At 46.7% G+C, this 13,946-nt stretch overlaps 1 protein-coding gene across 5 annotated transcripts in view; it reads left to right on the top strand.

Annotated features, from left to right (window-relative positions):
• The window catches only part of LOC139235145 (ubiquitin-conjugating enzyme E2 D4-like), a 50,814-nt gene that overhangs the window by 20,189 nt on the left and 16,679 nt on the right, over positions 1–13,946 (top strand). For 2 of the 5 annotated variants that reach the window (XM_070866365.1, XM_070866368.1), the window contains exons 1-2: positions 9,198–9,270; positions 11,410–11,473. In XM_070866365.1, coding sequence (XP_070722466.1) covers positions 9,247–9,270; positions 11,410–11,473 — 88 coding nt within the window. In that variant the 5' untranslated portion in view covers positions 9,198–9,246. Of the gene's footprint in view, positions 1–9,197; positions 9,271–9,332; positions 9,432–11,409; positions 11,474–13,946 lie in introns of those variants that run through there. The other 3 variants (XM_070866367.1, XM_070866366.1, XM_070866369.1) reach the window with 2 other exon arrangements.

The raw sequence follows: 13,946 nt of genomic DNA, 5'->3' as shown, positions 1-13,946 counted from the left end.
AGATCAGATCAGTCAATGGGCTGGATTTTCGAAAAGTTTGTGACCGGATTCTCACCGCGATTTGACTCTCCGCGGCGAAAACCCTGTCGCAAACCTGGGCGGGATCCTCGGCTACCTGTTTGCGGCGGCGGCAGGGAGAGGTGCGCCGACGCGCAACGATGCGGATTGCGTTTGTGTCGGACTTTCAGCTCTCTCCCAACCTGTATGTCACGCCCAGAAAAACGACAGGTCAAACCTGTCTGTGTAGTCCTGCCAGCAGCGGTAAGTATGAAAACTTGCAAAAAAGGTACGTTAAAGTTTTTATTTATTTACTTTTTTCTCAGTGACCATAATTCAGTCAGATACAAGTTAGTTGTGGGTAAGGACAAGGATAGACCAAGAATAAAAGTCCCAAATTGGGGAAAAGCTAATTTTGCTAATTGGAGGAGTGATTTGGCCACAATGGACTGGAAACAGCTACTTGTGGGTAAACCAGTGTCGGAATAGTGGGAGGCATTCAAGGAGGAGATCCGGAAGCTCAAGCCAAACATGTGCCCTTAAAAAAAAAAAAGGGTGGGAATAACAATCCGAGTGCCCCTGGATGTCTTGGGTCACATCGCACGTAAAGGTTGCAAAGGCAGTTAGGGAATGGGTGACCATCAGGAAGAGCAGGAGTGGGAAGGTAGTGCAGGAGTCCCCTGCGGTCATCTCCCTCCAAAACAGATATACTGATGGGGGAGATGGTTCATCAGGGGAGGGCAGCAGCAGCCAAGTTCGTGGCACCATGGGTGGCTCTACTGCACAGGAGGGCAGGAAAAAGAGTGGGAGAGCGATAGTGATAGAGGATTCTATTGTAAGGGGAATAGATAGGCGTTTCTGCAGCTGCAATCGACACTCCAGGGTGGTATGTTGCCTCCCTGGTGCAAGGGTCAAGGATGTCTGAGCGGCTGCAGGACATTCTGGAGGGGGAGGGTGAACAGCCATTTGTCGTGGTGCATATAGGTACCAATGATATAGATTTAAAAAATGGGATGAGGTCCTACAGGCTGAATTTAGGGAGCTCGGAGTTAAATTAAAAAGTAGGACCTCAAAGGTAGTAATCTCAGGATTGCTACCAGTGCCACGTGCTAGTCAGAGTAGAAATAGCAGGATAGTTAAGATGAATACGTGGCTTGAGGAATGATGCAAGAGGGAGGGATTCAAATTCCTGGGACATTGGAACCGGTTCTGGGGGAGGTGGGACCAGTACAAACCAGACGGTCTGCATCTGGGCAGGACCGGAACCGATGTCCTAGAGGGAGTGTTTGCTAGTGCTGTTGGTTTAAACTAATATGGCAGGGGGATGGGAATCTATGCAAGGAGACAGAGGGAAGTAAAATGGGGGCAGAAGCAAAAGATAGAAAAGAGATAAGTAAAAGTGGAGGGCAGAGAAATCAAAGGCAAAAGTCAAAAAGCGCCACATTACAAAATAATTTTGAAAGGACAAAGAGTGTTTTTAAAAAAAAACAAGCCTGAAGGCTCTGTGTCTCAATGCGAGGAGCATTCGTAATAAGGTGGATGAATTAACTGCGCAGACAGCTGTTAATGGATATGATGTCATTGGGATTATGGAGACGTGGCTCCAGGGTGACCAAGGCTGGGAACTCAACATCTAGGGGTACTCAATATTCAGGAAGGATAGACAGAAAGGAAAGGGGGGTGGGGTAGCGTTGCTGGTTAAAGAGGAGATTAACGCAATAGTAAGGAAGGACATTGGCTTGGATGATGTGGAATCTGTATGGGTAGAGCTGCGGAACACCAAAGGGCAGAAAACGCTATGGGAGTTGTGTACAGACCACCAAACAGTAGTAGTGAGGTTGGGGATGGTAGCAATACGGTGGAGGAGGATTTCCTGGAGTGTATAAGGGATGGTTTTCTAGACCAATATGTCGAGGAACTAACTAGAGAGCTGGGTGTTCTGTAGTGAGAGGATTAATTAGCAATCTTGTTGTGCGAGGCCCCTTGGGGAAGAGTGACCATAATATGGTAGAATTCTTCATTGAGATGGAAAGTGACACAGTTAAGTCAGGGACTCCGGTCCTGAACTTGAAGAAAGGTAACTTCAATGGTATGAGACATGAATTGGCTAGGATAGACTAGCAAATGATACTTAAAGGGTTGACGGTGGATAGGCAATGACAGACATTTAAATATCACATGGATGAACTTCAACAATTGGTGTAAAAATAAAATGGGGAAGGTGGCTCAACCGTGGCTAACAAGGGAAATTAGGGATAGTGTTAAATCCAAGGAAGAGGCATATAAATTGGCCAGAAAAAGCAGCAAACTTGAGGACTGGGAGAAATTTAGAATTCAGAGAAGGACAAAGGATTTAATTAGGAGGGGGAAAATAGAGTGAGAGTAAGCTTGCAGGGAACATAAAAACTGACTGCAAAAGCTTCTATAGATATGTGAAGAGAAAAAGATTAGTGCAAACAAATGTAGATTCCTTGCAGTCAGAATCAGGTGAATTTATAATGGGGAACAATCAAATGACAGACCAATTGAACAAATACTTTGGTTCTGTCTTCACTAAGGAAGACACAAATAACCTTCCGGAAATACTAGGGGACCGAGGGTCTAGCGAGAAGGAGGAACTGAAGGAAATCCTTATTAGTCAGGAAATTGTGTTAGAGAAATTGATGGAATTGAAGGCTGATAAAGCCCCAGGGCCTGATAGTCTGCATCCCAGAGTACTGAAGGAAGTGGCCCTAGAAATAGTGGATGCATTGACAGTCATTTTCCAACATTCCATAGACTCTGAATCAGTTCCTATGGAGTGGAGGGTAGCCAATGTAACCCCACTTTTTAAAAAGGAGGGAGAGAAAACGGAATTATAGACCGGTTAGCCTGACATCGGTAGTGGGGAAAATGTTGGAATCAATTATTAAAGATGTAATAGCATTGCATTTGGAAAGCAGTGACAGGATCGGTCCAAGTCAGCATTGATTTATGAAACTGAAATCATGCTTGACAAATCTTCTAGAGTTTTTTGAGGATGTATCTAGTAGAGTGGACAAGGGAGAACACCCGGTGGATGTGGTGTATTTGGACTCAAAAGGCTTTTGACAAGGTCCCACATGAGATTAGTATGCAAACTTAAAGCTTATGGTTTTGGGGGTAATGTATTGATGTGGATAGAGAACTGGTTGGCAGACAGGAAGCAAAGAGTAGGAATAAACGGGTCCTTTTCAGAATGGCAGGCAGTGACGAGTGGGGTACTGCAAGGTTCAGTGCTGGGACCCCAGCTCCTTTACAATATACATTAATGATTTGGATGAAAGAATTGAATGTAATATCTCCAAGTTTGCAGATGACACTAAGCTGGGTGGCAGTGTGAGCTGTGAAGAGGATGCTAAGAGGCTTCAGGGTGACTTGGACAGGTTAGGTGAGTGGGCAAATGCATGGCAGATGCAGTATAATGTGGATAAATGTGAGGTTATCCATTTTGGGGGCAAAAACACGAAGGCGGAATATTTGAATGGCGGCAGATTAGGAAACGGTGAGATGCAACGAGACCTGGGTGTCATGGTTCATCAGTCATTGAAGGTTGGCATGCAGGTACAGCAGGCGGTGAAGAAGGCAATGGTATGTTGGCCTTCATAGCTCGGAGATTTGAGTATAGGAGCAGGGAGGTCTTACTGCAGTTGTACAGGGCCTTAGTGAGGCCTCACCTGGAATATTGTGTTCAGTTTTGGTCTCCTAATCTGAGGAAGGACGTTCTTGCTATTGAGGGAGTGCAGCGAAGGTTCACAAGATTAATTCCTGGGATGGCTGGACTGTCATATGAGGAGAGACTGGATCAAACTGGGCCTTTATTCACTGGAGTTTAGAAGGTGAGAGGGGATCTCATAGAAACGTATAAGATTCTGATGGGACTGGACAGGTTAGACGCGGGAAGAATGTTCCCGATGTTGGGGAAGTCCAGAACCAGGGGACAGAGTCTTAGGATAAGGGGTAGGCCATGTAGGACTGAGATGAGGAGAAACTTCTTCATCAGAGAGTTGTTAACCTGTGGAATTCCCTGCCGCAGAGAGTTGTTGATGCCAGTTCATTGGATATATTCAAGAGGGAGTTAGATATGGCCCTTACGGCGAAGGGGATCAAGGGGTATGGAGAGAAGGCAGGAAAGGGGTACTTAGGGAATGATCAGCCATGATCATATTGAATGGCGGTGCAGGCTCGAAGGGCCGAATGGCCTACTCCTGCACCTATTTTCTATGTTTCTATGTTTACCTTTCCTTCATTGTTCATGGGTTTATATGTAACCATCAGGGCTGCTGACCGAGGGCCGTGTGGCTCTTTTTCAGCCGGCACGGACACAATCGGCTAAAATGGCCTCCTGCACTGTAGATTTCTATGTTTCTAGGTCTTTAAAATTCTTTATACGTGGAACTCGCTACCACAGGGAGTAGTTGAGTCGAGTATTTTAGATGCATTTAAGGGGAAGCTAGAGAAGCATATTAGGAATAGAAGGTAATGCTGATAAAGTTAGACGAGGAAGGATGGGAGGAGGCTCGAGTGGAGCATAAATGTTGCCATGGACTGGTTGAGCCGAATGGCTTGTTTCTGTGCCGTATATTCTGTGTAATTGATTTGGATTTGCAAAACACCTTCGATAAGGTACCGCACTGTAGACTCATGACTAAGGTCAGGGGACAGTTAGCTGAATGGATTGAACAGAAAACATATAAACTTAAGAATTAGGAACAGGAGTAGGCCATCTAGCCCCTCGAGCCTGCTCCGCCATTCAACAAGATCATGGCTGATCTGGCCGTGAACTCAGCTCCACTTACCCGCCCGCTCCCCATAATCCTTAATTCCCTTATTGGTTAAAAATCTATCTATCTATTTGAATACATTCAATGAGCTTGCCTCAACTGCTTCCTTGGGCAGAGAATTCCACAGATTCACAACCCTCTGGGAGAAGAAATTCCTTCTCAACTCGGTTTTAAATTGGCTCCCCCGTATTTTGAGGCTGTGCCCCCTAGTTCTAGTCTCCCCGACCAGTGGAAACAACCTTTCTGCCTCTATCTTGTCTATCCCTTTCATTATTTTAAATGTTTCTGTAAGATCACCCCTAATCCTTCTGAACTCCAACGAGTAAAGACCCAGTCTACTCAATCTATCATCATAAGGCAACCCCCTCATCTCCAGAATCAGTCTAGTGAATCGTCGCTGTACCCCCTCCAAGGCTAGTATATCCTTAAGTAAGGTGACCAAAACTGCACGCAGTACTCCAGGTGCGGCCTCACCAATACCCTGTACAGTTGCAGCAGGACCTCCCTGCTTTTGTACTCCATCCCTCTCGCAATGAAGGCCAACATTCCATTCGCCTTCCTGATTACCTGCTGCACCTGCAAACTAACTTTTTGGGATTCACGCACGCCCGGCAACCAAATTTTAATTTGATTTTACGTTTTAAAGTTTAATTTATTTTAATTGCCGGTGCTTTTAGTGTCCCCCTCCCCTTTTATAGGGGGCACTGGAAAAAGGAAATAATTTGATTTTAGTGCCCAAAAAAAACCAAAAAAAGAAAGAAAAAAGGGCCTTGTAAATGTCTGGTGTGTCATCCAGGTCGGGTGGCACGGATAAATGTTTTATGTTTTGCAGGTAGACTCTAAAAGAGTTTCACGCAAAAGGACCCCCAGGTCCCTCTGCACCGCAGCATGTTGTAATTTGTCCCCATTCAAATAATATTCCCTTTTACTGTTTTTTTTTCCATGGTGGATGATCTCACATTTTCCGACATTGTATTCTATCTGCCAAACCTTAACCCATTCGCTTAGCCTATCTTAATCTCTTTGCAGCCTCTCTGTGTCCTCTACACAACCCGCTTTCCCACTAATCTTTGTGTCATCTGCAAATTTTGTTACACTACACTCTGTCCCCTCTTCCGGGTCATCTATGTATATTGTAAACAGTTGTGGTCCCAGCACCGATCCCTGTGGCACACCACTAACCACCGATTTCCAACCCGAAAAGGACCCATTTATCCCGACTCTCTGCTTTCTGTTAGCCAGCCAATTCTTGATCCATGCTAATACATTTCCTCTGACCCCGTGTACCTTTGTCTTCTGCAGTAACCTTTTGTGTGGCACCTTATCGAATGCCTTTTGGAAATCTAAATACACCACATCCATCGGTACACCTCTATCCACCATGCTCGTTATAGCCTCAAAGAATTCCAGTAAATTAGTTAAACATGATTTCCCCTTCATGAATCCATGTTGCGTCTGCTTGACTGCACTATTCCTATCTAGATGTCCCGCTATTTCTTCCTTAATGATGGCTTTAAGCATTTTCCCCACTACAGATGTTAAACTAACCGGCCTATAGTTTCCTGCCTTTTGTCTGCCCCTTTTTTAAACAGTAGGCGTTACATTAGCTGCTTTCCAATCTGCTGATACCTCCCTAGAGTCCAGAGAATTTTGGTAGATTATAATGAATGCATCTGCTATAACTTCCGCCATCTCTTTTAATACCCTGGGATGCATTTCATCAGGACCAGGGGACTTGTCTACCTTGAGTCCCATTAGCCTGTCCAGCACTACCTCCCTAGTGATAGTGATTGTCTCAAGGTCCTCCCTTCCCACATTCCTGCGACCAGCAATTTTTGGCATGGTTTTTGTGTCTTCCACTGTGAAGACCGAAGCAAAATAATTGTTTAAGGTCTCAGCCATTTCCACATTTCCCATTATTAAATCCCCCTTCTCATCTTCTAAGGGACCAACATTTACTTTAGTCACTCTCTTCCGTTTTATATATCGGTAAAAGCTTTTACTATTTGTTTTTATGTTTTGCGCAAGTTTACTTTCGTAATCTATCTTTCCTTTCTTAGTCATTCTTTGCTGTCGTTTAAAATTTTCCCAATCTTCTAGTTTCCCACTAACCTTGGCCACCTTATACGCATTGGTTTTTAATTTAATACTCTCCTTTATTTCCTTGGTTATCCACGGCTGGTTATCCCTTCTCTTACCACCCTTCTTTTTCACTGGAATATATTTTTGTTGCGCATTATGAAAGAGCTCCTTAAAAGTCCTCCACTGTTCCTCAATTGTGCCACCGTTTAGTCTGTGTTCCCAGTCTACTTTAGCCAACTCTGCCCTCATCCCACTGTAGTCCCCTTTGTTTAAGCATAGTACGCTCGTTTGAGGCACTACTTCCTTACCCTCAATCTGTATTACAAATTCAACCATACTGTGATCACTCATTCTGAGAGGATCTTTTACGAGGAGATTGTTTATTATTCCTGTCTCATTGCACAGGACCAGATCTAAGATAGCTTGCTCCCTTGTTGGTTCTGTAACATACTGTTCTAAGAAACAATCCCGAATGCATTCTATGAATTCCTCCTCAAGGCTACCCCGTGCGATTTGATTTGACCAATCGATATGTAGGTTAAAATCCCCCATGATTACTGCCGTTCCTTTTTTACATGCCTGCATTATTCCCTTGATTATTGTCCGCCCCACCATGAAGTTATTATTTGGGGGCCTAATAAACTATGCCCACCAGTGACTTTTTCCCCTTACTCTCTCTAATCTCCACCCACAATGATTCAACATTTTGTTCATTCGAGCCAATATCATCTCTCACAACTGCCCTGATATCATCCTTTATTAACAGAGCTACCCCACCTCCTTTCCCTTGTCTATCCTTCCGAATTGTCAGATACCCCTGTATGTTTAATTCCCAGTCTTGGCCACCCTGCAACCACGTTTCTGTAATGACCACCAAATCATACCCATTTGTAATGATTTATGCCGTCAACTCATTTACTTTATTTCGAATGCTGTGTGCATTTAGGTAGAGTGTTTTAATACTAGTTTTTAAACCATGATTTTTAGTTTTGACCCCTCCTGCAGCCCCTTTATATTCATACATATTGTCCCTTCCTATCACCTTGTGCATAGCATACTGGCTGCAAAAGAGAAACGGAGGCAGCTACTTGGAGTGGCAAGTGGTGTTCCACAAGGATCAGTGCTGGGACCACTGTTGTTCACTTGCACTCGAGAATTTGAAGTACAAATTTTTTAATTTGCGGACCATGCCAAATTGGGAGTGTAGTTAATACAAATAGGACTGCAAAATCTTAATACAAGATGATATTAAACTTGCAGAATGGACATGTAATTGGCAAATTAATTTCAATATAGATAATCATAAAAATGTACAGCACAAAAGGAGGGCATTCGGCCCATCGTGTCCGTGTCAGCCGACAAAGAGCTATCCAGCCTAATCCCACTTTCCAGCACTTGGTCCATAGTCTTGTAGGTTACGGCACTTCAAGTGCATATCCAAGTACTTTTTAAATGCTATGGGGATTCAACACCCTTTCAGGCAGTGAGTTCCAGAACCCACCACCCTCTGGGTGAAGAAATTTCCCCTCAAATCCCATCCAAACCTCCTACCAATAGTACTCTAGCTGTGGCCTATCTAGTGTTTTATACAGTTCAAGCATAACCTCCCTGCTCTTATATTCTGTGCCTTGGCTAATAAAGGCAAGTATTCCGTATGCCTTCTTAACCACCTTATCTAATTGCCCTGCTACTTTCGGGGATCTGTGGACCTGCACTCTAAGGTCCCACTGTTCTTCTACACTTCAGTGTCATATCATTTAATGTGTATTCCCATGCCTTGTTAAATGTATTACCTCACACTGCTCTGAATTGAATTCTATTTGCCACTGTCTGCCCATCTGACCAGTCCATTGATATCTCCCTACAGCTTTCTTCTCCATTATCAACCACACAGCCAATTTTTGTATCATCTGTAAACTTCTTAATCATACCCCCTGCATTCAAGTCTAAATCAGTGATATATACCACAGAAAGAAGGGACCTACTGCACACAACTGGAAACAGCCTTCCAGTCACAAAAACAATAAAAGTGCAAGGTGCATTGGTAGGGACAATAAGTAGGCCAAATATCACAAATCGAATAACAAGAGTTTAAATGAGGTAGAGTAGCAAATAGATCTAGGGGTACAGATACTCAAATCACTAAATGTGATGCAGGTTAATAAGATCATAAAAAATAAAACCAAGCACTAAGATTCATTTCCAAAGCCTCCCCGGGCCCGATGGCCGCCCCCTGTCTGTTCCATTTTTTCTGCTGGCATTTGCTCACACATGCGCTGTCAGTACCGGGCTTCATGATGGTGCGCTTGCGCCTGTCGGCAGTGCGCATGCGCCTTGGAGTCAGTCGGAGCGAGGCCGGCCGGGGATGGCGCTGAGGCGGATCCAGAAGGTAAGCGAGGACGGCGGTCCGAGTGAGCCGGGCCCGAGGTAGGCCCCACCCGCCTGCGGCCTCCAGCTTCTCGTTGCGGCACTTGGGAGCCGCTTCCAGGCTGATTAAAGCAAAGTTGCGACAGCGCCGAGCGGAGAGCTGGGCCTGGGCCGCCTGTGAGGGTGAGGGAGCTGCTGTATGCCGCCCTGGGCGGCTTGTTACCGGAGATCCGGCCGGGGCCGCGCCCCCACCCCTCTTCCCCCCCCTCTCCATGGGCCTCTCCCATCTCTGCACCCCTCCCCAGGTGGCTCCCCGGGCCGTCCCGTCCCCCTTCCCGGGCCGTTTTCCCCCCGCCCCTCTCCCCGGGCCGTTTCTCCCCTCCCCGGGCCGCCCCCCCCCCCCCACCCTGGGCCTCTTCTCCCCCCCCCGTCCTGGGCCTCTTTTCCCCCGCCCTGGGCCACTTCCCCACCCTCGCCTTGGGCCTCTCCCCTCGCCCTGGGCCTCTCCCCCCACCCTCGCCCTGGGCCTCTTCCCCCCCCCCCCCGGGCCTCTCTTCCCCCCCCCTGGGCCCCTCCCCCCCCTGGGCCTCTCCCCCCCCCCCCCCCCCTGGGCCTCTCCCCCCCCCTGGGCCTCTTCCCCCCCCCCCCCCCCTGGGCCTCTCTTCCCCCCCCCCCCCCCCCCGGGCCTCTCCCCCCCTCGCCCTGGGCCTCTCTTTCCCCCCCCCCCCCCCACGCTCGCCCTAGGCCTCTCCCTACCCTCGCCCTGGGCCTCTCTTCCCCCCCCCCCTCCCTCGCCCTGGGCCTCTCCCCTCCCCCCCCCCCCCCTCGCCCTGGGCCTCCTCCCCCCCCCCCTCGCCCTGGGCCTCTTTCCCCCCCCCCCCCCCCCCCCGGGCCTCTTCCCCCCCCCCCCCCCCCCGGGCCTCTTTCCCCCGCCCTGGGCCTCTACGCGCCGCCCTGGGCCTCTCCCCGGCCCGTGCCTCGCCCCTCTCCCTAGGCCACTTCCCTCCCCGGACCGGGCCTTTCTCTTTTTCCCCCCCCCTCCTCTCCCCTGGTCGTCCCTCTCCCCGGCCGCCGAACCCCGCGTCCCGCGTCACCCTGGGCCTCCCCCTCTCCCCGGGCCCCCAGCACTGGTACAGGAGCCGGTTACATAGCCCAAAGCCGACAGGAGATATTTGTCTCCCGGTTACATGTTAAATCATGTGTGTGTGTGTCCCAGTTCCGTTTGGTTAAAGTGAACACTGGCGGTGCAGGCTCTTGTGTTCTTAAAGAATCCATTTTGTGGACAACAAGTTCCCACAAGCAGTAGAACAAAAGCAAAATGCTGGAAATCTGAAATAAAAATAGAAAATGCTGGAAATATACAGCCGGTTAAGGCAGGTGAATGGAATTACATGCAGATCAGCGATGTTTAATTGAAATGCAGAACAGACTCGAGGGGCTGAAAGACTTCCTCCTGTTCCTAGGTGACTGGAGCGCTCCCTCGCTACTGCACTAAAGGGGCTTGAACCTACAAGGTTCGAACTTGGGCGAGAGTTCTATAGCAGCTGAGCCAAGCTAACACATATCTGAAGAAAATACAATCACAAGCATATGAAAAATGATGATCCATCCAGTCTGTCCCACATAAATGTGATGTCTTGTGCATCACAATGCAGATAAGCCGTGAGGACTAATGTGAACAGTGTATTGTAGGATCCTCGTCTTGTTTCAAACAGTAACATATCCTTTGTTCGTTAGGCAGCGATATTGTGAATTTAAAACAACTACTTCAGTTGCTTTCAAAAAAAAAATAATTTTGTCTCTGGAGGGAAAGGGAGATGAGACACACACATCCGTCCAAAGATAGCTGCTGCGTTCAAGATGACTGGCCATTCCCCCCGGCGCTGTTGATAATGCTTTTAATTGAATGACATCAGTAGTTATCTTGAGGTTGCGAGATGTTCATGCAATGCAAGTCTGAAGCTTGTATTCGAGCCCAGATTAATATGGAGTACGGGTACTGATAACAGCTGGACACACCAGAATGTTCAGGAACCTGAATGGCAAAAGTAATGAGACAAAGTGGCAAAGAACTCATTTAGTCTTTTTTGCTGAACCCTGTATCTTGAGAGCCGCTCCTAAATTAAGTCTGCATGTTTTAAGTTTGTTTTTTATTCTTCAGGAATACCAGGACTTGGAGCGTGACCCTCCAGCACTGTGTTCAGCAGGTCCAGTCGGAGATGACTGTAAGTACATAGCGTTATGGAGTATGTTTCTTGTGTGGTGTTCAGTCATGGCTGAGGGTTTCGTTTTAAATATCACTGTTTTAAAATATACTCAATGGTAACAACAACTTGTATTTATGTAGTGCCTTTAATGTAATAAAATATCCCATGGTGCTTACCTGGAATGAGGAGTTACAGTTGTGAAGAAAGGCTTGAAAAATTGGTGCTTTTTTTTCCTCCTGCCTTTCCTGACTGGAGAAGATGGATAGGCGGAGAAACTTTAATGGAGGATTTCAATGAAAGCTAATAATGAAAGGTTGTTTCCACTGGCTGACTAATCAGTCTCGAGGGGATTATGGTGAGAAGGACAAAGTTAGAAGAAACTTTCACTCGTGGTATCTGAACAAGTTTCAATTTAAGACATGATGGTGTGACATTCAGTGACCCATGATTGTCAATCAGAGAAAACGCAGTTTCATAATGACACAAAAATTGACACATAGCTAAAATTTGGCTGATAAATCACTTCCTCCAGCTGTCTTTTACCTTCATTCATACGCTAATTCTTTTTGTGTACTTACTCTCTTTCCTCTCTCGAACTGTTGTGCACTTTCCACATTGTTAATATGCAACTCGTTTCTATCTTGCTCTTGTACATTTCTCCTCCCTTCTGTCACATATCTCCTTTTGTATATCTTGCTTTACGTATATACTCAATATTTCTCTGACTTTTTCAAGAGTTGGACCGGGGCAGAGGTTTAGGGAGGAAATTCCAGAGCTTTAGAGCCTTGGCAGCTGAAGGCACAGCCACCGATGGTGGAGTGATTAAAATCGGGGATGTTCAAGAGGCCAGAATTGGAGGAAAGGTCTCGAATGGAACATAAATGCCTGCATGGACACTTTCTGTGCTGTATACCCTATGAATGATTCTGTGATTATAACTGTCAGGCTGTTGCTTGACCAGTCTGTGGGACAACTCTCCCAGTTTTGCCACAAGTGCCCAGATGTTTGAGAACTTTGCAGGTTCGACTGGGTCTTTGTCGTGTCCGAAGCCAATGATGAGACGTCTGTCCGGTTTTATTCTCATTGTTTCTTGTAGCGATTTGTTACAACTGAGTGAAATGGCCCAGCGAGACAGGGCAGTTAAGAGTCAACCACATTGCTGTGGGTCTGGAGTCACCAGATAAGGACGGCAGAATTCCTTCCCTAAAGAACATTAGTGAACCAGATAGGTTTTTACATGGTCACCATTACAGATAGCTCTTTATTCCAGATTTATTTAACTGAATTTAAATTCCACAGCTGCCATGGTGGGATTTGAACTCGTGTCTCTGGATTACTAGTCCACTAACATAACCACTATACTACCGTTCCTGGTTGAATGTCGGAGGTCAACCAGGAATGCGTTAGAATAGTCGAGTCTAGAGGTAACAAAGGCATGGATGTGGTTTTCAGCAGCAGATGAGCTGAGGCAGGGATGGAGTCGGGCAATGTTCCAGAGGTGGAAATTGGCAGTCTTCGTGATGATTGGAAGCTCACCTCAACAACAACCCAGAACCAGGGGACACAGTTTAAGGATAAGGGGTAAGCCATTTAGGACTGAGATGAGGAGAAACTTCTTCACTCAGAGTTGTTAATCTGTGGAATTCCCTACCGCAGAGAGTTGTTGATGCCAGTTCGTTGGATATATTCAAGAGGGAGTTAGATATGGCCCTTATGGCTAAAGGGATCAAGGGGTATGGAGAGAAAGCAGGAAAGGGGTACTGAGGTGAAAGATCAGCCATGATCTTATTGAATGGTGGTGCAAGGGAATGGCCTACTCCTGCACCTATTTTCTATGTTTCTATGCAGAGCCTAAACCCCAGAACCGAGGCCGTTCCGCATTCCTGAATTTTCCCAACTTTCAATTTGCTTTCTGAAGTCACAAATCTGGAAACACCCAGACCCAGGTTCGGCTATTTCCGGATTTTGGAACATAGAAACATAGAAATTTACAGCGCAGAAGGAGGCCATTTCGGCCCATCGAGTCCACGCCGGCCGACAAAGAGCCGCATGGCACTTGGTCAGCAGCCCTGAAGGTTACATATAAACCTATGAACAATGACGGAAAGGCAAAGAGCACCCAGCCCAACCAGTCCACCTCACACAACTGCAACACCCCTTATACTGAAACATTCTATACTCCACCCTAACCGGAGCCATGTGATCTCCTGGGAGAGGCAAAAACCAGATTAAAAATCCAGGCCAATTTAGGGAGAAAAAAATGTGGGAAAATTTCTCTCCGACCCATCCAGGCGATCGACACTAGTCCAGGAGATCACCCGGGCCATATTCTATTCCCTGCAGTACTTACCATTATATCTGTGCCGTCCAACAAAAGTTCATCCAGTCTAATCCCAATTACCAGCTCTAGGTCTGTAACCCTGCAGGTTACTGCATTTTAAGTGCCCATCCAACCATCTCTTAAAAGTGGTGAGGGTTTCTGCATCCACCA

This window comes from Pristiophorus japonicus, chromosome 22 (genome assembly GCF_044704955.1).
Source record: "Pristiophorus japonicus isolate sPriJap1 chromosome 22, sPriJap1.hap1, whole genome shotgun sequence".
Taxonomy (NCBI): Eukaryota; Metazoa; Chordata; class Chondrichthyes; family Pristiophoridae; genus Pristiophorus; species Pristiophorus japonicus.
Note: the sequence above shows the minus strand (reverse complement) of the source record. Positions and strands in the feature narration are given on the sequence as shown.